This window comes from Sciurus carolinensis, chromosome 19, assembly GCF_902686445.1.
Source record: "Sciurus carolinensis chromosome 19, mSciCar1.2, whole genome shotgun sequence".
Classification (NCBI taxonomy): domain Eukaryota; kingdom Metazoa; phylum Chordata; class Mammalia; order Rodentia; family Sciuridae; genus Sciurus; species Sciurus carolinensis.
Window position 1 is genome coordinate 2,930,761 of NC_062231.1, and position 26,597 is coordinate 2,957,357.

General features: G+C 56.0%; 1 protein-coding gene across 1 annotated transcript in view; it reads right to left on the reverse strand.

Annotated features, from left to right (window-relative positions):
- The window catches only part of Chchd6 (coiled-coil-helix-coiled-coil-helix domain containing 6), a 223,435-nt gene that overhangs the window by 23,606 nt on the left and 173,232 nt on the right, over positions 1-26,597 (reverse strand). The window contains exon 6 of the mRNA XM_047534479.1: positions 15,940-16,010. Within this exon, the coding sequence (XP_047390435.1) occupies positions 15,940-16,010 (71 nt within the window). The remainder of the gene's footprint in view (positions 1-15,939; positions 16,011-26,597) is intronic.

The window sequence follows — 26,597 nt, forward strand, 5'->3', positions numbered from 1 at the left end:
CCCCAGGCCAGGTTTAGATTCCTTCTGAGACAGGCCGGCCTCAGCCTGGCGGTCCTCCTGTCCCGGCCTTCTGAGCTGCTGGGGTGACAGGGGTGACCACCTCAGCAGCAACCAGCCTGCGTCTGTGCACACCTGGGCCCTGGGCGGTGGCCGCATCGCTGTGCCCTCAGCTCTGTAGTGAGGATCCTTCTCCCCTCGGACCGTGAGCCGCGGGGAACTGTCACCACGAAGGCGACACAGGAAGACAGCTTCAGATCCCAGCGTGGTGACGGAGCGCGCGTGGGCCTCTGGGTAGGGAGTGGGCGTATTTCGGTGTTGCTCTCGGTTTTATTTGTACTTTGTGTTAAACACAAATCAAAATCGCTAAGTTTTCTAAAGATGATTTTATTCCCTCCTCCTCTAAGTTTTAAGAAACGTGAATCATGAATGAACGGGACTGTCACGTCGGGAGGTGTTTCAGTGACGATCCAGAATCGAGGCGAAATTCAGGATTTGACCACGAAGGCGGGGAATTGAAGAGTGACTCTCTTACCCGCTCTCGCCACTGGGATGCCATTTGCTTTGTCGCCTATGTTTCCTGAGCCTTCACCTGGTTCCTGGGAGGGCCAAGAAACAGGGGCTGGCCCTCCAGAAGCGCTGGACAAGTCCAGGGGACCAAGCGGCCGCTCTGGAGTGTGCGGGAGCTGCAGGTGGCCGGGGGAGGGTCTGAGGTCACAGCGGCTTTCTCGGGTGGTGGGTGTGTCCACTCTGCTGCACACTGACCCCGCCTCCTGACGCTGCTCCCCAGGCAGCCGCCCGAGGGCATGATGGCAGCCCGGAGGGGCCAGTCCTTTCAGCAGCAGTGCAAGATGGCTCCTCTCAGGGCACCCAGGCTGCGGAGGGGCCGTGGTGCTGTCACAGCCACACGCAGGGGGCAGCTGGCACGCCCACCTGCCCGCTTTGGGTCTGTTTAGCAAATGGCAAAGAGGCTTCCAGGGCCACAGACCGCAGGACGGCGCTCCCGGCCAGGGGAAGGGCCCGGCTTCTCTGCAGGGCCTCTGGCTGCTCACCAGGCGCCCCGGCCTCGGGCCCAGGAGGACGTTCTGGGTTCTCTGCGCGCTGACCCTGGGGAGCGGCCGGGGTGGGCAGCGCGAGCGCAGGAAAAGGCGCAGGCAGAGCCCTTCCGTCTCCAGGGCCCACTCAAGGCGACCCACACGCCAGGCCAGACTAAGTGGCCGTCCCGGGGGACTTCCTGGGGCAGTGACTGATGTGCAGCTGCAGCATATTCACTCTGGCAGCTGATCTGAACTCCGGGGCTCCTGGCCGTCGCTCGGGAGCTCGGCCACAACGCAGGTTCCCAGGCCTCCCGGAATCCACAGTCCCCGCGATGCTGCGAGTGGCCACGAGGTCCGATGCGGCGCCAGGGCCTCGCACCCCCATGACACACGCCAGCGACCCTGGACCCTGGGGTGTGAAACGCTCACCCAGGGGCTGTGAACGGGCAGCCGGGCCTCGAGTCCCGGCCCTGCTGCTCCGCTCGCCCGCCTCGGGCAGGTGACCCCAGCTGGGCTGCAGCTTCCTCCTCTGGAACATGGGGTAGGGCTCCCCGTCCCAGGCAGGCTTCGGTGCTCCGTGACACGGTGACCGAGTGTCACCCTTCCTTTTCTGGACGGTCCGTCCTGACCCCTGTTTTCTAGGACAGGCCACACGAGGAGCCCGCAAGCCGGGATTTCAGTGTGAACATCGGCCGCCTTAGACCCTTTGGGTAATTGGCGCACAGAACTAAGGACGGAGCCGAGAGCTCGGGGTCAGGTAGGCGCAGGGGCTTCAAGACGAAAGTGCTGTATCAGGCTCGCCACCCTGAAATGATCCCGTGGGGGCAACGTGAGGTACCATCGGGGGGAAAGAGGCCGAAGTCAAGTGCACCAGCTCCTGAGCCCTAAGTGAGTTGTAAGAGTCACGTGAGAAGGAGCAGGCGTCCTTCTTTATTTTCCAATTTTAATTTTTTTGATTTTTATTTTTTGGCACCAGGGATTGAACCCCGGAGTGCCGCCTCCCCAGTCCTTTTTATATTTTATTTAGAGACAGGGTCTCACTGAGTTGCTTAGGGTCTCGCTAAGTGGCTGAGGCTGGCCTCCAACTTGCCATCCTCCCGCCTCAGCCTCCCAGGCTGCTGGGATGACAGGCATAGGCCACCACTCCCGCATGGCCAGTCCCTCCTAACAGAGTTATAATGACAAGCAGACCTCCAAGTCATTGGCCTCACTGAGACCAAAGGTTGGCTGATGAGGCCAGTAGTCAGCGCTAGAGAATCAGGTCAACTTAATAAGCACGTCCTGGGTCCAGAACGGATGTGAAGGGCACATTTGGAATTCCGCTTCCACTTGTGGAATCCCAACTAAACTAGCTTAAGCAGAAAGGGCATTTACTGCTCCTGATCACTGGGAGATCCAAGAGTGACCTCACTAAGGCCCCGACTCTCTGTGGGAAGGACAGATGGAGAGTCCGCAGGAGTGAGGCCACACAGGGATCTGGGTGCTGGGCAGAGGCACTGGGAAGGAGACCCTGTTCCGCACGGCACCCTGCCACACTAACGCTGGCCCATGGACGAAGCACGCAGTCTGACACCCCACGGCCTCGCGGTGTCAAGGCAGCCAGACTGGGCAGGTAAGTGCACTGGGACAGGGAGACCTCGTTCTAGATGCTCCAAGCTGTGGAGCCTCAGGGGACAGAGTAGGTGGGAGGAGGGTACTGTGGGTGGGCTCAGGCTACGACGGGGTGGAGACAGAGAACAGCACTTCCGGTCTTGCTTCCAAAAGAGATGGAGCCTTCAGTAGAATAAATCAGCCAGAACCTTCTATGTCCATGTGTGAACACACACATGACGAGGGAAACACCATGTCATGTCCAACCACAAGAAAGGGCGATGCTCCACATACGAATGGTGCGTCAGAATGCGCTCTGCTGTCATGGATAGCCAAGAACAACGACAACAAAAAGAGCCAGGAGCCCTAGCACAGGCCTGTCATCCCAGCAGCTCAGGAGGCTGAGGTAGGAGGATGGCAAGGTGGAGGCCAGCCTCAGCCACTCAGTGAGGCCCTGAGCAACTCAGTGAGACCCTGTGTCTAAATAAAATACAAAATAGGGCTGGGGCGGTGGCTCAGTGGTCAAGTGCCCCCGGCTTCAACTCTAGTCCACCCCAGAAAAAGAAATACAAAGAGAGATGGAGGCTTGTACTGCAGAGGTAAAAAGGGAATGGGTAGGAACTGAGGGTTCCTTCCTTGGTCCTTATAATAGTCCTGTGAGCTGCTGATGTCACCCTGTCACAGAGGGGAAAACCGAGGCACACAGAGGGAGTTCCGGGCCCGGCTTTGAGCAACAGATGAGAAGCTCAACCAGAATCTGAGTCAGAATTTTCTCCTTCAAAGCCCACATCTTTCTACTCCTATCTGACCTCCTTCCAGAAAATGGAACCGGTGCGAGGGAGAAAGCACGGAACATCTCCACGGGCAGGAAGATGACCAGCGAGGACAAAACTACTTTCCATGACTGCCACCGCCTCAGCCCACTGTGCTGTGCCCAAGAACACCAAGAGGCCTGGACCACCGAGCCGCTGTCATTTCTGTAGACTGAGAAATCCCAGATCCTGCAAAGGAGGAGCCTTCCAAGTCATTGTTTTCAAAAGTGTACATTCCCAGCAGGTGGGGAGGCTGAGGCAGGAGGATTGCAAGTTCAAAGCCGGCCTCAGCAAAATCAAGGCCCTGAGCAACTCAGTCAGGCCCTGTCTCTCAATAAAATACAAAATAGGGCTGGGAGGTGGCTCAGTGGTCGAGGGCCCCTGAGTTCAATTCCCAGTACCAACCCCACTCAAAAAATTATATTCCATAAAGTGTAGGCAGAGCCCCAGAAGATTCTAGAACGCTCTCATCAGGAGGCCGGTTTTTAGAGCACTTGGAAAGGGGAAGATGACTGATGGGACTGTCGCCCACGTCCTCCTCTTCCCTCTGACCAGGAAGTGAGCTGACATCTCGGCCTTCACGTGCATCATGGGAGATGGTCCTTCAGGGTCCAGCCTGGTGGGAAGGGTGGAATCGCCCGGGCTGGGTGGCCAAGGACCTGGTTAGGACCTGCCTGAATACAGACCCACGTGGACGAGGGCCATTTCAATGGGGGGCCCTCAGTCTCCTAGAACTCAACATTCCCACCAGTGAAGATGAAGAAGGTGGCAGACGGAGCGGGCGAGCCCACAGAATCCGCACTCCCAGGTGACCGGCCTCCGTGCTGCAGTGACCCTGCCTACCATGAGCCCAGGTGACCGGCCTCCGTGCTGCAGTGACCCTGCCCACCATGACCCCAGGTGACCAGCCTCCGTGCTACAGTGACCCTGCCCACCATGAGCCCAGGTGACCAGCCTCCGTGCTGCACTGACCCTGCCCACCATGAGCCCAGGTGACCAGCCTCCGTGCTACAGTGACCCTGCCCACCATGAGCCAAGGTGACCGGCCTCCATGCTGCACTGACCCTGCCCACCATGAGCCCAGGTGACCGGCCTCCGTGCTGCAGTGACCCTGCCAATCACCAGCCGGGTCCAGCTAAGGAGAGAGTGGACAATGCAGCTGAGATGGGGCTGCGACCTGATAAGGGCGCTGGGGGACAGACTGTGGCCTCCAGAAAAGTAAGGCGATGCCTGCTGTGCATTCTGGCTCGTCACTTACTCTGGGGACCAGCCTGTTTCTCACAGGGGAGGAGAAGGAGCCTCCGCACCAAGCATGGGCTTCACTAGGTGATTCAGGGAAGGATAAAACCAAAGGAAAATGAAGGCTTGGCCAGAGGCCTGGGAGGCTGAGGCAGGAGGATCGTGAGTTGGAGGCCAGCCTCAGCAACTTAGCAAGACTCTGTCTCAAAACAAAATGAACAAATCTAAAAGGCTGGGGATGTAGACGGATGGTTAAGTACCCTGGGTTCAATCCTCAGAACCAAGGAAAAAAAGACCAGGAATGGGGGGGGCACTGGGACTTGGGAAAATAACTCTAATAACTTCTCTACCGATTAAAAAAAGAAGAAAAAAGATTTGACTGTAATAACATTTAATCCTCGGAAGCTAATCTGAATGTAACACTCAAAAGAAAACAAAAGTAGCACAAAGGAGAAGAGCCCCAGCCCTGCCTTGGGGATGCTGGCTTTATTCCTGAGGGAGTCCATTAATAGGGCTGGGATGAAATGCCGTTTTCGTCTTTGTTGAGGGAGGGGATTAACAAATTGTCATCGCTAAGCTCGGTTTTTTGAGTCATGGATCTCTGAGCACTAAGAAAGCAGCCAGCTCAGGCCAGCCTGGCCCAGAGAGCTGCCCTTAGGCCTGTGGCTGCCAGTGTGGAACCCGTCCGAGCCGGGAGCTGGCCGCTCGGAGCCCCATAGTCCTCGGCCTGCCATCTCCAGTGGCTCTCGGTTCCTTGGCCCTCCACTCGGGTGCTGGAGACCCACGGCGTTGGTGGGGCAGTGGACAAACCCTCCTGGAACTCTTGCTCGGCTCATGTCCTGGGCCTCAGTCAGGAGCCCCTGCTTTCCAGAGGTTGGTAACTCTCTCACCCACCCCCAGCACGACCTTCCCACTCCATTTTTGGGATACTGGGGATTGAACCCAGGGTGCTTAACCCCTGAGCCACCTCCTCAGCCCCTTTACTATTTCATTTAGAGACAGGGTCTCGCTAAGTTGCTCAGGGCCTTGCTAAGTTGCTGAGGCTGGCCTCCAACTTGCGATCCTCCTGCCTCAGCCTCCCGAGTCACTGGGATGACGTGTGTGCCACCACACCCGGCTACAACCCGGCCCTTTTTACCCACTCACTGCTAAGAGGCCAGAGTCTCCTGGGCATCAGCTGCTCCTTTGAGGGAGCCTGTGTCCCATGCCTGGTTACTCCTCAGTTCCGTTTTGAGGTCAGAGCCTGTCCCCATTGTCTGATCTACAGAGTCCCAGCCACCGTCTACCGAGTTATCCTGATGCTTTGTTTACTCATCTTATTTTGTTGGAGGCCACTCCTCGGTCTTGCTGCCCTGCGAGCAGGAAGCTGTGGGTCCCGTCCCGGGTGGCATCTCCAGAGCTCAGAGGCACCCTGTGTCTCTGGACTGCACGGGTGAGTCACCTGGCTGGCAGCACTGAGTGACCCCACCTCTGCTCTCCACGCCACCGCTTCCTTCTCCCAAATGCTGCCAGTTATCTTCCCCAATGCAATCTGATCCTATCAATTCCCTGCTTAAAAGCTTTTTTATGACTTGTCACTGCCTGTAGGACGGACTCCAAAATCCTCCGATGCACTGAGCCCCGCCCGCCTGGCGGCCCCTGGCCCTGGAACGTGCTCCCCGGCCCCGACAGCAGAGTCGCCCTGTCCCGCTTCCTCTGCCCCGGGGGATTTAGGGTGCGCTGCCCCGTGCTCCTCAGGAGCACCCGTAAATACCCATGAGCATCCCGGGACGCGACGGCCAACGAGACAAAGTCCCTGCCTGCAAGACGCGTGCCGTCTAGGACAAGGTGACCACTGACACAAGCGCCCAGGACAGCCCTGAAGTGATAGCCTGGAGGTGCCCCTGGACCACCCCGGCTCTGGGGGGTACCGAGGAGGGCGGGGCTCTCTCTGGGGGGACAGGAGGATTTTGAAGAGCGACTTACGGAGAGACATGCTTGAGACGAGTCCAGAGGGATAAGAGGGTCTGCCTGGGGAGGGGGGACACTGGCAGGCAGGGGCAGCCTGGGGTGTCTACTCTCCCCCGGAGACAAGGACCCTGCCTTGTCCGTGAGTTACACGTCCTGTCTGGCACCTAGCCTGCCACTAAGTGGGTCTCAGGAAAGGTTGACTGGACTGAATCACAGGTTAAATTTAGCTGGTTATTTCTTATTTATTTAAGTACCCGGCATTGAACCCAGAGGTGCTTAACCCCTGAGCCACATCCCCAACCCTATTTATATTTTTTTTAGGGACACGGTCTCGCTGAGTTGCTCAGGGCCTCGCTAAGTGGCCGAGGCTGGCCTCCAACTTGCAATCCTCCTGCCTCAGCCTCCCGAGCTGCTGGGCTGACAGGCGAGCGCCACTGTGCTTGGCTCTTACACACACATTTAAATAAGCATTTCAGATATAGCTTCAGTCCCCTCTTTGACCCTTTGCATAATCCTGGTCTGCCCAGAGGCGAGCAGCGTGTTCCTGGTAGCAGGGGCTGCTGAGCACAGATCTGTTGTACGCACACACAGCAAACTCCAGCTGGCTCTCTCACCAGGGGGAGGGCTCCAGGACCTTCCCGCGTGGACCCAGAGCCCAGGCCACGTTTCAGCAGCTCTCTGGCATGCTGGCAGAGTAGGTGTGGCCAGTGCCCTATCGAGGGGCACGGAGGCTGTTTCCAATTTGTCTCACTTAGAAACAGAGCCACAATGTCCCTGTCTGTCACTGCGTGTGCACACACCGGAGGGTCCCTTTGGAGTTGCTGGGTCCTGGTCGCCGCTTCCTTTGGGCTCCAGTGCTCCTATGTACCTAGGGCTGTGCCCTCTCTTTGAGCTACTTCAACCTCTCACTACAATACGCGCTTCTGCATCAGAAGGCCCCTCATCTACTGAGTACTTACTGAGGCTCAGACACTTGGCGAAATCGCCAGGGGATGCCTTCCACACAGGCCCTGCTGCATGCCGCGGGAGCCCCGCACAGCAGAGCTCGAGCAGGCATGATCTGTTTCCAAGTCCCACCCCAGCTCCGCACCAGCATCTGCTTGTCCCCCCAGTCCACGCCCACTTGGTGCCCATCCATCATGGCCCAGTCCCCGGATGCGAAGATGAATGAGGTACTGGACTGACCTCTGGGTAAGACCAACGGAAAGCAGAGAAGATGCTCAGGTTGGATTTTCCTGGAAGGAAAAGATGGAGGGTGTTCTAGAAGGAAACCAGGGTATTCGGAGGTATAGGACTCCCCAGATTCTCTGTTCTGAAATCAGGAACTAAAAAGCAGAGAGTCTCAGAATGGAAACCAATATTGTCAGAATTCACCTGGCTCAGGGGTTTCACCGGGAATGCCACCTCTGTGTGGCAGACAACGGCTGGGGTCAGGCTGCGGAGGAGTCCTGAGGCCACCCCCAGGTTCATGCAAGTCTGCAGGGATCCACTGGTGATGTCTGCACTGAGCAACTCAGTCACTCAGCTCCTAGCATTGAGCAACTCAGTCACTCAGCTCCCAGCACTGAGCAACTCAGTCACTCAGTTCCTAGCACTGAGCAACTCACTCAGCTCCTAGCACCGAGCAACTCGGTCACTCAGCTCCCAGCACCCGAGCAACTCGGTCGCTCAGCTCCTAGCACCAAGCAACTCACTCAGCTCCTAGCACTGAGCAACTCAGTCACTCAGCTCCTAGTACTGAGCAACTCAGTCACTCAGCTCCTAGCACCGAGCAACTCAGTTGCTCAGTTGATCTGCAAGAAGCTCAGTCCTTGCTTTGGATGTGTCTGAGGGAGATAAGGATCTTGGTGGAGGGCAGAAGAATGAGCTGCAGACACATCCAAACCTGTGCTCACACCCAGCCGCCACTCCCCACATGGATTATTGCCTCTTTGATCCTGACTGAAGAAGGCTCCACCCTTGTCCCTACTTTCCAGACCAGGACACCGAGTCTCTGAAGTCAGCAAATTTGGTTTTCACATCTGCGCTGCAGGGACGGTACTGGAATCTGCCCTGTGAGCTTCTTAAATGGATGGAGACAGGGTATCCCCAAAACACCCAGCAGCACAGTGCTGATGTTCACCAACTGCTTCTTCAAGAAATGTCTTCAATGAATTCTGATTTGTTAAATGAATGCATGAAGTGGGGTTTGAACTGTTAGCTTCTCAAAGAGCAGGTCTGTGAGTTTAAACCTCGGTAGGTTTTTTTTTTTTTTAATTTGGGTATGTGGGATTGAACCCAGGGGCACTTGACCCCTGAGCCACGTCCCCAGCCCTTTTCTGTATTTTATTTAGAGACAGGATCTCGCTGAGCTACTTAGGGTCTCATTAAGTTTAAACCACAGTAGTTTTGAATGGAAACGTGTCTTTCCAAAGGTTATCTGAGGTTATCTAAACAGGGAAGTGAGACAGAGTAGCATCTTTTGAATCCAGACTGAGCTGAATGTTATCTGGATTAAAGAATGTTTAGAATGCTATTTCATTTGGGCTTCAAATAGGCGCCTGCTGTTGGAATGGGCCATCCGTCAGTCACTAGCCTGCTAAACGGATGCGGATCGCGGATCGGGCAGGTGCAAGTGTCTCTCAGCAGTTAGTTCCTAGTCTCTCAGGTGGGTCCCGACACCTCGGCCACCAGCATGCAGGCAGCCTGTCTTCCCAAAAGAGGCCGAGTCCACGTTAATCAGAGATCTTTGGATCAAAGTCCTTGGTGCTCCAATGAGTCAGTTTCAGGAAACAGTTAATAACCTTCTTCCTTCGACTCCATTGTTCTAAGCTCTTTGAGGGCTGGCTCTTTGTGGGGCCAGGGAGACTGTACAAGTTTCCTGACAATGAGAAGCCCAGACAGGCTCTGAATGAATCCCACGGGAAGAGGACTGAAGGTTGTCATAAAAAATAGATGGGACACAATAAATGCAGGATGTTCCAATCTCTTCCTTCAGAAAATCCGAACGATTTGGCCGCTGTGCTGCCGAGGTGGAGGGGGCATGAGCCGCAGACGGACGCACTTTGGATATTCATGTCTGTCTCAACGGGCGATTCTTCCAGAACAAGAGGCCCCAGGTTGGGACAGGCAGCTCAGCCACAATAAGCACTCTCTGCTGACCCCAGGGCAGGAGTCTTCGGAGACCCTGACACATGCTGGGCTTGGCCCTGGTCTTGGTAAAAAGTCTGGGGACCCAAGAAAAGGACCTCTGCTTCCAAGCTTGAGGGGACCTACGCTCTTCCCTGGAAGTGGGCAGACATTCACTTGGAATTTAAAGAGAAATTACGTTTGCAGCATCTAAGGGCCAAGGACTAGGACCTGGAAGCCAAGGTCACAGAGGAAAGGGAACCAAGCCCCCTTTCCCACGCCAGCTTCTGCCAGGTTTTGTGCAGGAATGGAGCCGAGCATCCGGCAACAGCGTCATCTCAAGTCCCAGAAGCCAGGGGGGCAGCCTCACAGGGCGGCAGAGGGACACCAAGCCTGAGCAACTTAGGCTGCTGTGAACTCGAGGACTCAGGATCTGGTGGTTTTCTCCTTTCAAAACCCTGGAGCCACGCAGGGCAAGATGCTAGGAAGTTCTCTAAAAGACCAGGGAAAGGAGACGCAGAATCTTTAAATGGCTTCGGGGCTGAGGATGTAAAAATGGTGGTTCAGTGCTCACCAAGAAAGAGGAGTCCCCAAAAGGCTCGCCTCGGGAGCAGAGCAGACTTAGTGTCCTAGGAACGGTAAGCAAGCCACGGTCAGCTGAGCGACTGATGGCAGCGGATGACCCACAGTTACCCAGACAGTCGCCGAGGAACAGGGACGGGCAGCCTCGCCAGAGCCTCTCCACTTTCTCTGTATGACATTCAATCAAGAACCTCCAGCGCACACGGAGATGGGTCCAAGGGGCGTGGGGACAGAAAGCCACAGAAACAGACCCCGGGGTGACTCTAAAAGAACTGTCGCTCACACGGTCAAGAACATAGAGGGCAAGAAGCAGAATTTCACCAGAGACTGGAGAAGTTTAAAAAAGAAAGAAAAGCAAAGGAAGGTCTATAATTGGAAAAAAAAAAACCTGCAAAAACTGAAATTCAGAACTCAATAAATAGGTTTAAGGCAAACTTGACACAGTAAAGAGAGGATCAGGGAGTGAAAGATCAATAGAAGGGCAGCCTTGGGCATGGAGAGTTAGAAAAAATAACAAAAACGGAAAAAGAGAGAAAGAGACATATGAGACAGGAATACCTGGAACTAAATCCCAGGGAGGAAGAAGGATAAAACAGGGAGAATATTATTTGAAGAGATAATGGCTGAGAAATTTCTAGAATTGACAAAAGGAAGTCAAACTCCAAGACGTGAACCCCAGAAAGGAAAAAAGGAAGGCAATCTATACGTAGGCATGCCTTAAGGAAACTGCTAGAAAACCAAAGACACAGAAGATCTTAAAAGGAGACAGAACAAAAAAAGAGTAAGTACCACAAAGGAATAACAGCAATTATCAACACTAATGTCTCAAGAGAAAAACAGGAATCCAAGCAGGGGGTAATGACATCTTTAAAGACCTGAAAAAAATGATCACTCAAGTCTTCAAAAGTGAGGGTGAATAAAGATGTTTCCAGACAATTAAAAACAGAACTGTTGGCAAAATTATACTAAACTACTAAAAGACGTTGTTTAGTTGGATGGAAAGTAGAACCAGTAAATTCAAAAATCGTAAAGACAGAAAAATCTGAACACGACTGAACAGCTTAACTGGTGAAGACAGATGCTACACCTGGTGACAAAGGGACACGTTCCTTGTAAGCGCACGTGGACGGTCCACCAAAACAGGCCACGAGTCAAGTTTCCAAAAGTTTCCAGCGATTTAGAGCATGTTCTCTGATCACAGCAAATTAAACTAAAAATCAATTACAAAAAAGGTAACTAGAAAATTCCCAAGCGTCTAGGAAACTACTCAATACACTTCTTCAAAAGAAGTCAGAATGAAAATTAGAACATTTCTCAATTGAATTATAATGAAATTATAATGTCAAAACTTGTACGATGCAGCTGCTTAGGCTACTGTTAGAGAAAGTTACAGGATTAGAAAAGAAAGAGATCTGGAAATGGCACTGTCGTGCCCTGCTTAACCACGGGGTTGTGTTCTGAGGAAGGCTTAGCTGGGGATGTGTCGTGGGAACTTTGCAGAAGGAACTTAACACAGGTGGTCAAGATGGCAGAGGTTGATCGCCCACGGAGCCTCCTGATACAGTCAAGAGATGTGGTCACCACAACGTGCTACGCCTGGACTAACCTGGCAGACTGTTTTATAGCAGGCTTTTTTCTCTGAGTGGAATGAGTCTATTCTCAAATAACAATAAAAATAAGCTGTGCTGGTGCACACCTGTGATCCCAGCGACTTGGAGGCTGAGGCAGGAGGATCACAGGTTGGAGGCCAGCCTCAGCAAAAGCGAGGCCCGAAGCAACTCAGTGAGACCCTCCCTGTCTCTACATAAAATACGAAATAGGGCTGGGGATGTGGCTCAGAGGTTGAGTGCCCCTGAGTTAAATCCCTGGTACCAAAAACAACAACAAAAAAATTTATTATACTAAATACCTAAGCCAGTAACATAGTTATTTATCACCATTATCAAGTGCGTACAGCACATAATTGTATGGGCAATACTTTTATATAACTGGCAGTTCAGGTTTTGACTGTACCAGCCTCGCTGCAAATGATGTCATGATGGCTATGATGTCACTAGGCCATAGGAATTTTTCAGCTCCATTACAATCTTGTGGAATCACCATAAGTGGCCCATGGTCCATTGTTGACCAAAACATCATATAGTTCATGACTGCATTTCAGCACTCTGAAATCCCTACTAGGGTTACAAAGTCCTGCATGGTTGGGCTCCCACTGACTTCCTGGAATTTCATCTTTTTCTTTCTCTTCTCATTTATTAGTCTCCATTCCACCTCTTTGCATAAGGTAAACTACCTGCCCCAGGGCTTTGTGCACACTGAAACTTATTAAATGCTTTCCCCCACTTTCTTCTGGTCAACTTCTCATCTTGCAGGAGTTGCCGTCTCTGGAGTCCAAGTCTAGGTGAGGGTCCTCAAACATACCTTTTTTCTCCCCCCTAGTAACTGGGATTGAACTCAGGGCGCACTAAGCAAGTGCTCGATCTCTGAGCTACATTCCCAGCCTTTTTAAAATAGTACTTTGCTTTATTTTGAGACAGGGTCTTACTAAATTGCCCAGGCTGGCCTTGAACTTGTGATCCTCCTGCCTCAGTCTCCCGAGTCACTGGGATGACAGATGTGTGCCTGGTTTGCTGTATACTTCCTTAATTGGTTCTTTATGGTCATACATAACATTAGGATTGACACATACTTGTTAACGCGCGCTCTCTTTCACAGTGCTCATTACTGTAATCAATAGTTGTTTGGGAAATTGCTTGTCGTGCAATTCATTTGAAAAGATGGTTCCCTGAATGCTCTGTGTTTCTTGCTGGCGAGACTGAAGCAGTTTTATTCATTATGATATCCCCAGAGCCTAGCATGGTGCTTGGCAAACAGCAGGTGCTCTATATATGTGTGTTAAACGAGTGAGGGAAAACGCGGACACACGGTTTACCAGCTAAGTAACCATTCGGTTGACTCAAAGCTGCTAAAAGATGCTCCACTGTCTTGGAAGAAATCTCCCGATATTACCGCTGCCAGCAGTTGGCATTTATTTCATGACATTTACAATGCAATTTACAATCATTTGCTAATCCAAGAACTCTCCCAAAGATTTTTTTCCCCTTGGTATTTAAGGAAAACAGTTTCTAACTTTACACTGCTTCCTGTTTACTGTTTGGGAAAAGACAAAATATTTTGGAAACTCGACGTATTTACTGAATCTGTTCTATCCTATACCAAGCAAGCGCCGCCCGAGCCTTTCAACAACGGCCAGCGCTAGTGGCGGGGTTGCCGTCACAGAGCCACAGGTCATCAGCAGCAGGCTCTTACTCCTCATTCCGGAGGCTGGGAAGCCCAAGGTCAAGTCACTGGGAAGCCCAAGGTCAGGGACCCGCTCCCTGGGGTCCCTTTCATAAGGACACGGATCCCACTGAGGAAGGGTCCACCCTCGTAACCTCATCACGTCCCCGAAGTCCTACTTCCTAATATGACCACCCTGGGGCAAGGCTTCTGAGGGACACCAAGGCTCAGGCTACGGCCAACAGTCACGCTAACTCAACGACTGGCGACACCCCAGCTCTGCTTCCTGTGTGGACGGTCATTCAGCCATCAGTCCACACACCACAGAGGAAGAAATCGTGGCCCACAGAAGTGAAGCGGTCTCCCCAGGAAGACCAAACCTGTAAGCGGAGGGCTGAGCCGCTTACAGCAGGCTCCCTGTGCTCCTCTCGTGCCTATCTTATGTTTAGAGAGGATCTTCAAGGGACAAAAATGATGTGACACAGAGGCGAACGTGGCTCTGCAGCAGTCTGAGCTACGCTAGAGCTCCAGCTCCAGCACATAACCATGTTAGCTGTCACTGTGACAAAATACCAGAGAAAAGCTACTTAAAAAGCAGAAAGGTTTATGTGGGTTCATGGTTTCAGAGGCCGATTGGCCCTGTGTGTATCATAGGAGCTTGTGGCAGAGGAGGCCTGTGTGCTTCATGGCAGTGGGGAAGCGAGGAACCAGAAGGAGGGGACAGCGTCCCAGACCCCCTTCGAGGGCGTTCCCCACTGACTTGACTTCCTCCTGCTGGGTCCTGCCTCCCAAAGGCTCCGCCATCTGCCCAAGTGCCTCGGGCCAGGAAGCAAGCCTTCGACACGCGGGCCTGCAGGGGACACTTAAGACCCAGGCTGCGGCAGCAGCTGCAACCATGACCCCGCAGGGCAGGCGTGCGGCCTGTCCAGCCCCAGCTCTTCCTGGTACAATGCAAACGAGAGGACAGGACCCGAGGGCCGGGCAGGCACCTGCCACTCGGTGACACACTCAGCAAATGGGACGTGGTGAACAAATGTGCACCCTCCGCTCTGGGTAGGAGCACAGCACGCCATGTCCACCCTGCCTGGGAGAGCTGTGACGATGACGTCGAGTCCCCAGGGTAGGCCACTGGGTGCCAGGGTGGCGATGGCAAGGCTGCTGCCTGAGCCTGTCCTCCGCTCCCGGAGAGGGAGGGCCCCAGGGTCCCCCTGGCCCGCCTGCCACTGCGGCCTCGGCTCTGATGTGCTGCTCCCCCTCCCCCACTCACCTGCGGCGTCACAGCCTGGGCTCAGCCTGACGGGGAGCGGGGCCCTTGGCCTGCAGGGTGTCTGCCTGCAGGCCCTGCACCCCTGGAGACGGCCTCCCACTGCTGCCCTAGGACACGCAGGTCCAAGGCGACCGTGACCTCCTCAGACCCGTCCGGAAGCCCACCTCACTTCCAGGATCCTCAAGTATGTGCTGCTCAGGAGTAGCTCCTGGCACTCTTCCCTGCCCTCTTCTGCACCCTGGGGTCTGTTCTGATGACGTCACTGTCCCCACGGGCCTCTCTCATTTTTTTGGTACCTGGGATTGACCCCAGGGGTGCTAACCACTGAGCCACCTTCCCAGCCCTTTTATATTTTATTTAGAGACAGGGTCTCGCTGAGTTGCTTAGGGCCTCGCTAAGTGGCTGAGGCTGGCCTCCAACTTGAGATCCTCCTGCCTCAGCCTCCCCAGCTGCTGGGATGACAGGCGCGGGCCACCGCAGCTGGCTCTCTGCGGCATTTGCCCAAGTGCTTTCTCACGGAGTCATCCCAGCCTCTCTCATGCTGTCTTCTCGTGGTGTGAGCCAGATCCGACCCTTCTGTCCTGATGAAACTCTGCTCACTGTCGGGACGAGAGGGCTTGGTGGGAGCCTCAGGTCCCCTGGGAGTAGAGTGTGCCCTGCCCTGAGGGTCAGCAAGCGAGAGGCGCGTTACAGGCAGCAGGAGCAGAGGAGGCGACCTTCCAGAGCGCCATGAAAACCGGGGCCTCCTCCACCCACCGGAGGGCGGGAGGGGCTGGCAGCGGCCCTGCCTGACCCAGCGAGTCGGTGAACACAGTTCCTGCTTGTCAGACTCGGGGTCTGGAAGCAGCTCTGTGAGCCTGCAGCCCCGCTCTCCTTTGCCAAGGAGCTGGGAAGAACGGAGGGCTAATCTGGCCGATTACGGATGACCAATGGCTGCCTCGCATCCAGGTGAGAGTGCGCGGAACAGATGGTCGTCTGTGTTACTCGGGAAATCTGAAATCAGGCAGGTGGCGGCAGGCTGCAAGCCACATGAGGGAACGCAGGCCAAGTTTGCAAAGAATAAGAAGCAGGCTCTTACTTTATGGCGCTCTCTGCCTTCGTCGCGGCCTCGTGGAACTGCTGCGACGCCAGCTTGTACATCTCGGCGTTCTGCAAAGAGAAGACAGACCGGTTACCGGAGACCGGAATCCCCCTCCGGCTCCCCCGTGGGATGCAACCACGTTAGAAATCGACAGATGCTAATTTCTTGACCAGCATCAAAGCAGAATGGTGATTAATCCACAGCTTGGGTCCCAGCTCCCTCCACACGCCGACCGCTGCTAGGGAACCCTGGAACAGCAGAGGCTGCAGCGCCAGCGCGAGGTCCTCTGGTCGGGGGAGGCCAGCCCCAACCCACGGGAGAACCTGCCCGCCACCTGTTCTTGTAAATAAGGTTCTGCTGGCGCACGGCCACACTCGTTTGTTCATGGATTGTCTACAGCTGCTTTGTGGCAGAGCAGTGTAGCTACGGCAGAGGCTGTATGGCCCACAAAACCTAAAGTGCTCACCATCTTTTTGTCTATTTTTTGGTACTGGGGATTGAAACCAGGGGCACTCGACCACTGAGCCACATCCCCAGCCCTTTTTTATATTTTATTTAGAGATGGCGTCTTGCTGAGTTTGCTTAGGGCCTTGCTAAGTAATTGAGGCTGGCCTCCACCTTGCTATCCTCCTGCCTCAGCCTCCTGAGCCGCTGGGATGACAGGCATGCGCCACCAAAGCTGGTATATTCACTATCTTTGAAGAAAGAATGTGCTGAGTCCCCATCTGGTCCCGTCTCTATTTTAGAGGTGCACTTTGCTATCCAGGGAGGTGCAGAGATGTGCCCAAAATCGCAGAGCAAGGGGCAGCACTGGGGGCATAACCCGGGGTCTAGATTGTCCCTCTGGGACACCTCCATTGCCTGCCTATCGCAACCCGGGGTCCAGGGCCCTGTGGGAGGTCCTGAAGGCACGCGCTTCATGACTCTTAAGATCGCCCACTGCTGTACACCCGCAGGGTCAGGCTGGCAGCGAGAGAGCCCAGGTTTGGGAAGCAAGCAGGATGGGTTTCCATCCTGGAGCTGCACCGTGAATCTGGGAAAGTGACTTGGCTTCTCTGGCCCTCAAAGGCAAGTCGCTCCTGTCCCTGTGACACTCCAGCAGCTTCACGCATTCCCAGAGGGGATGGGTCACTCACGCACCTGCCAGCCACCTGCTACCACGCTCCAGGTGGGAGCACCGCGAGGGCCACACACGGGCAGATACCAGGCGGCACAGAGAGGCCAAGTCGCAGGCCGACTCCTGCAGGAAGCAGATTCCAGAATGAAAGGAACCTGCAGCAGGGCCAGGCCAGGCGGGCCCTGGGTAGGGGGCAGGGAGTGCCGCAGCGGTCACCTCTCCCCGGGGCGGGTGATGAAGACGGCAGATGCCACACGGGGTCAGTCTGAGGCCAGACCTCAGTCATTTCTCAGAGCCTCACACGGGATGGATGAGCCCTGTCTCACAGATGGGCAAACAGAACCTCGGGCCCATCCGTCAGTCCCCGGAACAAGCTCACGTGGCAAGCAGGGACCGGGAAGCCCCGGGGCGGAGCTGCCCCACACAGCCTGGGCTGGAGCCGGCTCCCTCCGCCCGCCGTGCACTTGGCCTAGCTTGGCTGGCCCCGCGGCGACAGGCCGGTCCTCGGAGAGCAAGAGGCAAGTCTGCGGAATCGGCCGCGCAGGGAGGCGTGGGCCTGGGCGCCACAGGGGTGGGTGGAGGGCCTCGCCCTGGCCCCTGGGCACGGAGGGCAGGTCTGGCTGGATGTCCAGCCTCTGGGGATGTCCCTGCTGCAGCACAGCCTCCAGGAGGGCTGCCCGGGCGTGAAGGAGGAGCCCCTGACCGACAGACCCTGGGGCACGTGACCAGTGCAGTTCTGCTGCAGGCTGGGCTGGGACAACCAGGGAGGCCACTGGGGGGCCTCTGGCTCTGCGCAGCCTCCTCTCTCCAGGCAGGGCGGGAAGCCATGCCCTTTCAGCAGTCACCAGGAACGCCAGCTGGGAAACGCTCCCCACGGACAAGAGCCATGAAACAGATACGGGCTCTCCTCCCGCCACACAGCCTGGGGACTGCAGGTCTGTGTGGGGTCCAGGAGGCCCTGTGCCAGGCTCCTGGGCCGCTCTGGATCCCTCGTGTTCAGACCAAGAGACCGTAATGTTGCTTCGATCAACATGAACATGCCAGCAGAGGCACAGCAGGGCCTCCCCGCCTTCCCATGCTGGGCTCTTCCCCCAGAGACCCACTTTTTTGGGGGAGGGGGTACTGGGAATTGAACCCGGGGCCCTCGACCACTGAGCCACATCCCCAGCCCTTTTTATAGTTTATTTAGGTTCAGGATCTCATTGAGTTTCTTAGGCTTTGGCTGAGGCCAGCCTCCAACTTGCGATCCTCCTCCCTCAGCCTCCCAAGCTGCTGGGATGACAGGTGTGCGCCACCGTGCCTGGCCACAGACCTGCGTTTCAACTTTCACTCAGGCACTCGCTGGCTGTGGTATAAATCTTTTGAGTGGTGTTTGCTTAACTGCAAGACAGGTGTCCGCTACCTCGCACGCTCAGAGGCAGACTGGTGCTCGGCACCCACTCGATCCAGCACAGCCCCTACGTTATGGGGCCCTGAACTTTCTGACACTGAAACGTGGCTGGTCCTCAGTTTCTCCCGCGGATCCGGGCCGGTTTCCTTTCCCACAGGCAAACTCGCCCAGGCCTTCTCTTTGGCTCAGACATCTCACTTCCTGTAGCTGTGTCCACGGGGCTCTCTGGTGTCGGGACACCGTCTTCCAGGCCCCGGCACCTGCTGATGTCCCTCTGGAGGGGAAGACCGGTGGTCTGGACGGGGCCTGGCCTGCTGCGGGCTCACAGGAGGTCCCCGAGTCCTTGCTCTGGACTCTGTACTAGCAGGGACAGCCTGGCCCAGCGAATCTGGCAAGTGGCCAACTGCAAACGCGGAGTGAACCTGTGGTCAGCTAGATTTGTCATCGGAAGAACCCACAGGCCAAGAAGTGGTGGCGATCGCCCCACAGCAGCTTCCTCCACGCTTCCTCAGCATGACTCAGTGAAATTCCCCTCCTGTCCCCACACACCCGCCCTCCCTGATCTGCCGAGCAGGCCGCCGTCACACTGCCGCCTGCGCACAGGAAGCGCTCCGGCCCACGGCTGGGGAGCACCGTGCTGGCTTCCTGTGTTCACGGACCCTCTCGTCCACCGGCCCCTGGACAGCGGGCGTGGACCTCGCCTCCCTCCGCGGGATGAGCAGACTCCATGTGTCACCCCCACGGAAGGGCTTCCGGGCCTGGCCACCAACAGGGTTCATCCTGGGAACTGCTCAGTGCCGGGACCCCAACACGAACGCGGCCTGCTCCCCGGCCTGGGGGGGCAGTCACACCACACAATGCCACCACATAAGGGGACACTGGGCAGTCGACTCAGGGGCCGTGTGGGCACTTGGAAGGTGGCCTGGCAGACCGAGGGCCGGTCTCGTTGGCAGCCGACGCCAGAAGCATGGCAGTTTTTCGACATTAAACAGTGTTTCTGAGAGGGTCGTACGTGTGGTTTAAAGCACAAAAACGGAGAGGGCACAGGGTGATGGACGTGGTCAGTTCTTCGTGGTCAGCCTGGACCCCAGCCCCCTCCCCTTCCTCTACGGGCCCCACGGCAAGACCTCTGTGCCCTGGTGAGCGCGTGGCGGCAGACCAATGTGCCCCAGGCCGCGTCTGTTCCTTCCTCTGGGTCAACCTCTCTGGCCGGGGTGCGGCTCCGAGGCAGAGCACTTGCCCAGCCTGCTCCAGGGCCTGCGTCCCCTCCCCAGCCCCACGGACACACAAACACAACCCACAAAGCAACACCCTGCAATGTGACCCAGGCGGCCCCTCACCACGTACCCAGGCCATTCCTGGTCTTTTGCTGTCACAAACGGCGCTGAAAGGAACATCCTGGCATCTGGAAGTTTGTGCGCAAGTGAGAACATTGATAGGGAACATTCTAGAAGTCAAAGCCTTGGGTTGAAGGGTGTATTATTATTATTATTTTTTTTGTACCAGGGATTGAACTCAAGAACACTTAACCACCAAGCCACACCGCCAGCCCATTTTATATTTTATTTAGAGACAGGGTCTCACTGAGTTGCTTGGGCCTTGCTAAGTGGCTGAGGCTGGCCTCCAACTTGCCATCCTCCTGCCTCAGCCTCCCGAGCCCCTGGGATGACAGGTGTGTACCACTGTGCCTAGCTTCAGTTTTAAGACATTTTAAAGGATAAGCAGGGCTGGGGCTGTAGCTCAGTTGGTAAAGTGCTTGCCTCACATGTACAAGGCCCTGGGTTCAGTCCCCAGCACCACGATAAAGAAAAAAAGGCATAAGCAGACATGAATCCCAAACAGGAGGCCTTATGAACAGAGACGGCAGCACAAGGGGCTTGGGGGGCCCCACATGGCTGCCTGACAGGGGAGAGACACAGGGGCTCTGCTGTGGCAGCACAGGAGCAAGAGCAGGGACGGGGCTGCATAGAGACGCAGCGGGACACAGAGGGCCTCAACTGCAGGCCCAAAAGCCCGGCCTTCTCCCTGTGGGCCAGGGGGGGTGAGCAAAGGCTTTACTCTTAACTTTTTTGGTGCTGAGAATTGAACCCGGGGGTACTTCACCATTGAGCTGCACGTCTTTCTTTCTTTTTTTTTAATTGAGATAAGGCAGATTGGCACTGAGCTTGCGATCCTCCTGCCTCGGCCTCCGGAGTCGCTGGGATGACCGGCGTGCGCCTCCCGCCCCAGCTAGAGGCCTTCCCTTTCTGAGCGGGGCAGGAGCAGGTAGCTTTGTGTTCTGTTTGTCTATTTCTTCTCCCCAGGGCTGCGGATGGGACCCGGGCTCTGGGCAGGCGAGGCAAGCGCTCCACGCTGAGCGGCCCGGTGATGGAGCCCACCTCTCCCCAGCTGGGTCATCCGCAGCCAGCAGCCCAATGCCCCCTGGAGCGAGACCCCTGTCCTGGAAAGGACCCCTGGCACCCCACGAGCTGCTGGCACCACAGTGAACCCCCGTATTCATCAGGGCCCAGTGATCACGAGTCACTATTTTCGGGTGCTTTTATTTCCCCTCAGACTCTTCCACTTCCTGATTTTGGAAAGTCTTCTCCTCTGCCCTACAGACAGCGCCCTCCCCTCCTCCCGCTTCCGCAGCTGCTCCGCGTGCACATCTGAAAGCAGAAGACCTGATCTCCATTAATTAAATCTGCCATTAAAAATTAAATAACGTAAGAAGGTGTGAGTGTTATCTCTGTGGGTTTCAAAAGTCACAGTGTTTCTTCAATTACTTTCCAAGCAGTTTTCATATTTCATACTGTCTGATTTCTCCAAGGGCCTGGATTTGCAAGATCAAAAGAGAGTGTGAGGGCGAGAAGGCTGGGAAGGGAGGACGGGGAGACGTGGCGGGAAGAGGAGACGGGCCTGCTGTCCTGGGCGCGGTCGGGGCTGGCTGCGGAGCAGGGGCGGGGGCAGCGAGCTGGCCGGTGCAGGGCAGAGTGAGGCCCGTGAGTCAGGGCGTGACCGCGCCACTGTGGGTCCAAGGCCTGGGCTCCGCCTGTGGGCCTCGAGGAGGGCGGCTTTGGGGCTTGAGCCCTGAGAGACACACACCTAAGCCAAGAGCTGTGTTCATGATTTCCTGTGTGCCTAGTCTGCCTGAGGGGATAGGGGAGATGGAGTCTAAGGGGAAGATGGGCACGGTGGTGCCCGCCTGTCATCCCAGTGGCTCGGGAGGCTGAGGCAGGAGGTTCGCAAGTTGGAGGCCAGCCTCAGCAACTTAGCAAGGCCCTAAGCAATTCAGAGAGACCCTCTCCCTAAATAAAACATAAAAAGGGCTGGGGACGTGACTCAGTGGAGAAGCACCTCTGGGTTCAATCCCTGGTACAAAAAAAAAAAAAAAAAGAAAAGAAAAGAGAAAGTCTAAGGGGGACCAAAGCACTCCAGGGATTTATGTCTAACTGGAAAGACAATCAAGGTTCAAGGTGCGTCCTAAGAACAATGGAGAGGTAGCCCAGGGCAGCGGCCACACGTTGTCTGGGGTCAGGCACCTCCTCCCAGGGTGCGCTACGGGCAAAGGTTAGGACAGCTGTCTCCTCAGCTTGTTCTCTGTGCAACAGAGAAGGGTGACAGGGCATCCTTCATAAAAGATGGTGGCCCGAGAGAGAGCACGCAGATAAAATGCTCAGAACAGGGCCTGGCGTGGAGTCAGCGCCCGACACATGTTTTAAGAACCTGACAAGCAGCCCCTGCACAAACGCACGTGCGCCAACGAGACAGGCTGCGTATCCGGACGAGTGAGCTGAGAGGACCCAGAGCGAAGGGCGTCTCCCTGGGGTGGGACTCCAGAGGTGGGACTCCAGCCTGTCCTGGAGTCTGTCACGGCGCCTGGGACACAGCAGGTCTTCAACAGAACGCTGCTGCGTAAATGGACGCAGAGGTCAGAGCACTAGAGGAGACCCCAGGAGGATCAGGACACAGCCGTGAGTTGAATCCAGGAAGGCTACTGAGCTCCTCCACCAAGGGAGCTGGCGGGCTGATGAGGAGGTGGCAAGGGACACAGGCTGTGGCCAGGGAGTCAGAGGGACTAAGCGAGAATCGGGAATTTGGAATTTTTATCCAAAAGCAGGAGCATCTGACCAAATGCTTGTGGGAGAACGTAGGCGCCAACAGTCACTGTGCTCTGGGTCTGTGACTGACCCAATGTCCCCAAAACTCAGATCCAACAGGGACACACTCGCTCCCAAGGCACAGTGGCCTTCCTCCACCAGGTACTGTGGTGGGGACTTTTCAACAGGCAGATTCCTGGACGCTCAAAGAAATCCTCGAAGGCAGGAGCCGTCGCCACTTTGGCCGGGGAGGAAATCGAGGCTCAGCCAGCGTGCGGCAACCTGGCGCCACAAGAGCAGGATCTGACGACGGCTCTGTGCGACTCTCACGCGGGGCCACGCCTTTCCTCTGTGCCCACGTGTCCCCCAGGAAGAAAACCATCAAATCAAAAGCCACGCAACCGGAACACAGCGCTGACGTGCGTCCAATCGCCCCGCGGAAAACCAGCGAGGCCCAGAATCTTCGCTGCCCAGGGCTCGGGAGAGAGTCCCAGCAAAATCAGCGCAGCCTGGACAAGGACCAAGGTTGAAATCCCAGCCATCTAAGAGGAACAGATTGAAGACGGGCGAGCTCCACGCCAAGGTGCCGTCAGCGCGGCCAAACGCTGGTCATCTGGGGAGCTCTGGAACTTACCAGCCTCATTATCCAGAGCTCCTCGAAGCTCACAGGAATGCGGGATTTTCAGGGAAGTAAAGGTAATTTGCATATTCAGGATTTGGAAAGTCTCTCATGTGAAAAGAGTCAAACGTCAGTGGAAAATGAACATAGGTCTTGTTAAAAAGGTCCAAATGATCGGTGTGTGTGTGTGTGTGTGCAGAAAAGTCCAGAACAGGAGTCAGCTAGCCGGCCAACGGGTGAGCGAGATCTTGATTCTGTTAAGAGGCTGCTCAGCTGGCTCTGGCACACCTGAGGAGCGGCTGGCTGTGCCCTACTTTTGTCACCTGGGGAGAGAGGTCCTTTTCTCCTGACTCGCTCTTCACTGAGCTCAAAGGAGGGTGTGCAGACAGGACGGACCCCAGAGCCTCCCCGAGCCCTAGGACAGCCTAACTGAGACGCTGACCCGCCCGGCACGCCACAGACCGCTCCCGCCCGCCCTTCTTGCTTCTCGCCTTCAGCCCTGGCCTGTGCTGAGACTCGGCCTGCGGCCCTCGCTGGTCTGCCGTCCGGCTCTTCTGAACTTCGCTTCTTTCTGTCGGGGCCGCCTCCACGTCCGGTCCTCCTCCAGGCACTACTCAGACCCTGGGCCTCCCCCAGGGCCCTGGCTCAACCCTCACGTCACGTTCCAGAGCGTGGACTCGGGCAGCCGCCTCCTCTGCCTTCCTGGCAGCAGTCTGGAGATCTGCCGCGGGCGAGCTCGGACTCCCGGCTTGAGAAGGCCGCCATGTCGGCTGTCCCCACCTAACCCGTCACCGCAGCCCTGGATCCCTAACGCCAGCAGATGACGAGGTCCGACGTGAGGCTGCTGCTGGGCACGCACACCCCCGCGTCCTCCCCCAGGACCAAGCACTCGCTGCGTCTTCACCCTCAGAAGAGAGCCCACCTCCATCTGGGTGCCTGAGCCCCGTGCTGGGATCCCAGATGGCGACGCCCATCGAAAGCGTGCTGCGCAGGCCACGGTGGGGGCGGCAAGAGGCGCATGGGGCGGAGGGCGGGGGAGGGCACGGGAAAGACGGGACAGCACTTTCCTGTCCACATCTGGACACGCGACCTGGGAAACTTCACGTCGGGTCCCACCACAAGGATGGGAGTCACACTCCATGTGTGTGTGACAGGTCAGAGTGCACGCTGCTGTCACGGACAGCTAAGGAGGACACATGAAGAATTCTTAAAAGGGAATGCAGAGATTAATGGACATGAGCACAATGAAAGTCTCGCCCAGCACCCCGGAGTTCACTGTCTCTGTCATTCACAGGACCAATATTTACTGAGTGGCTATTATTTACCAAGCCCGTTCTGTTATCAGCGAGCAGAGCAGTAGACAGAAGAGGTCAAGTCCTTGCCTTCACAGAGCTACCAGTCTGCCTATGGAACAGGAAGTGAGTGGGTTTCCATGTCCTCAGTGCCATTTAAACCCCAGAGCAGCCAGGTGCGGTGGGCACGCCTATCATCCCAGCAGCTCCGGAGGCTGAGGCAGGAGGATGGCAAGTTGGAGGCCAGCCTCAGCAACTTAGCGAGGCCCTAAGGAACTCAGCGAGACCCTGTCTCTAAGTAAAATACAGAGAAGGGCTGGGGATGTGGCTCAGGGGTTAAGTGACCCTGGGTTCAATTCCTGGTGGAAGGAAGGAAGGAAAGAAGGAAGGGAAGAAGGAAGGGAGGAAGGGAGGGAGGGAGGAAGGGAGGGAAGGAAGGAAGGAAGGAGAAAGAGAAAGAGAGTAAGAAAGAAAGGAAGGAAGGAAGGAAGGAAGATAACCCAAAGGAGATGCAGGGCATAAGGAGCACCACAGGGGTATTCTTTTAAATAGGAAACGAGGGAAGGCCCCTCTCTCTGCTGGGGTGACACCAGGCAGAAATTCGAACGCGGTGAGGGACAGATGAGGGAGGCGGGCGTATACTCAGCAAGTTCCAGGAAGAGCAGGGTAAGAGTGGCTGGAAGACTCAAGGACAGAAGGAAGAGACTTGCAGAGGGGTCGCCACCACGCAGAGCCTATTCTGGGGATGGCAGGACAGGAGGAAGCTATGGGGTGTGACGGGGGTGGCACCATCCCGTTTCCATTCTGGAGGGATCGCTGGCTGCTCAGAGGGCAGAGCAGAGGCAGTGTGGCCAGCTGGGGGCTTCTGCAGTGACCCAGGTGAGAGGGAGCCGGTCACTGACGGGGAGGGTGACAGACATGGCCTCTGCCAGGGGTGAAGTCTGACGTGTTGAGGAGACAACGGCCAGAGCCCAGGAACTGATCTCTCACCTGCAGCTGTCACTCTGCAAGTCTCAACTAAGCACGGAAACCCCCGTGGCCCTTGTCACAACTCTGCGGCACGGACTGTGCCCTGTTCCCATTTCTTCTGTCCCTATGTCAGAGGCTCTCCCTCCAGAAGTCTCCGCCTTAGGAACTCCCATCTCCTGGTCCTCATTATGTTTCTGCCTCCTGCACTTCCTGCGTGGGTGAACGTCACTACCCACCCAGGGCCCGGACTGTCACCTGTCAGCTACCACTGCTTCCTGCCCCGTGGGTGCCCCATATCAAACTGGCAACCAAATGCACATAACTCTGTCTTTCGAATCCTTCCCTTTCTCTCTACCATCCCTGTTCTCATCCGTTTGTTTGTACCAGGGACTGAACCAGGGGTGCTAACCCCTGAGCCACATTTCCAGCCCTTTTTCTATTTTATTTAGAGACAGGGTCTCTCTGAGTTGCTTAGGGCCTCACCAAGTTGCTGAGGCTGGCCTCCAACTTGCGATCCTCCTGCCTCAGCCTCCCGAGCTCCTGGGATGACAGGTGAGCGCCACTCATCCTGTCTTTATTATCTTATGAGTGGATGATTACAATGACAGACCTTTTACATACGCTGTTCTGGTTCCTCTGTCTCCAGTCTCTCTTCCCCTCCAATTTCAGAGGTTCCTTACATACAGCTCTCAGCCGAAACCTTTTTAAAAACTCCCCAATGCAGGAGAGTGGCATCCAAGACCCTCCCTTTGAGATGGGGCTCTCTGCTAATGACCTTCCCTTCACTCGACGCTGGGGCTGCTTGAGTTGTAGACATTGCTTCCTCTGCCAGTATTTCCCTGGCCGCCTGCAAAACTCCTATTCATGCTCTGGCACCCAGCAACGCCCCCTGGAGAGTTCCTCTGCGCAGCAAGCCCACCCCTCCCGTCCCTGCGCTCTGCACCAAGACCCGCTTCTCAGAGGCCTGTCCCACAGTGCACTGCGCCCAGCTCAGGTGCTGCCTCCGGGGCTGAGGCCGGGGCGGCTCGGGCCCTGTGATGACTCTTCTTTTTCTTGCTCCTGCTCGTCCAAACCTGGGCACCAAAGCCTTCTCAGCTCGTTCTCGCTCCAACAGGCCTGCCCCTGCCCATCGCCTCTGGCTCCAGGGGGACCACCACTGTCTCCCAGGTGTGCCTCCTGTCCCCGGCCT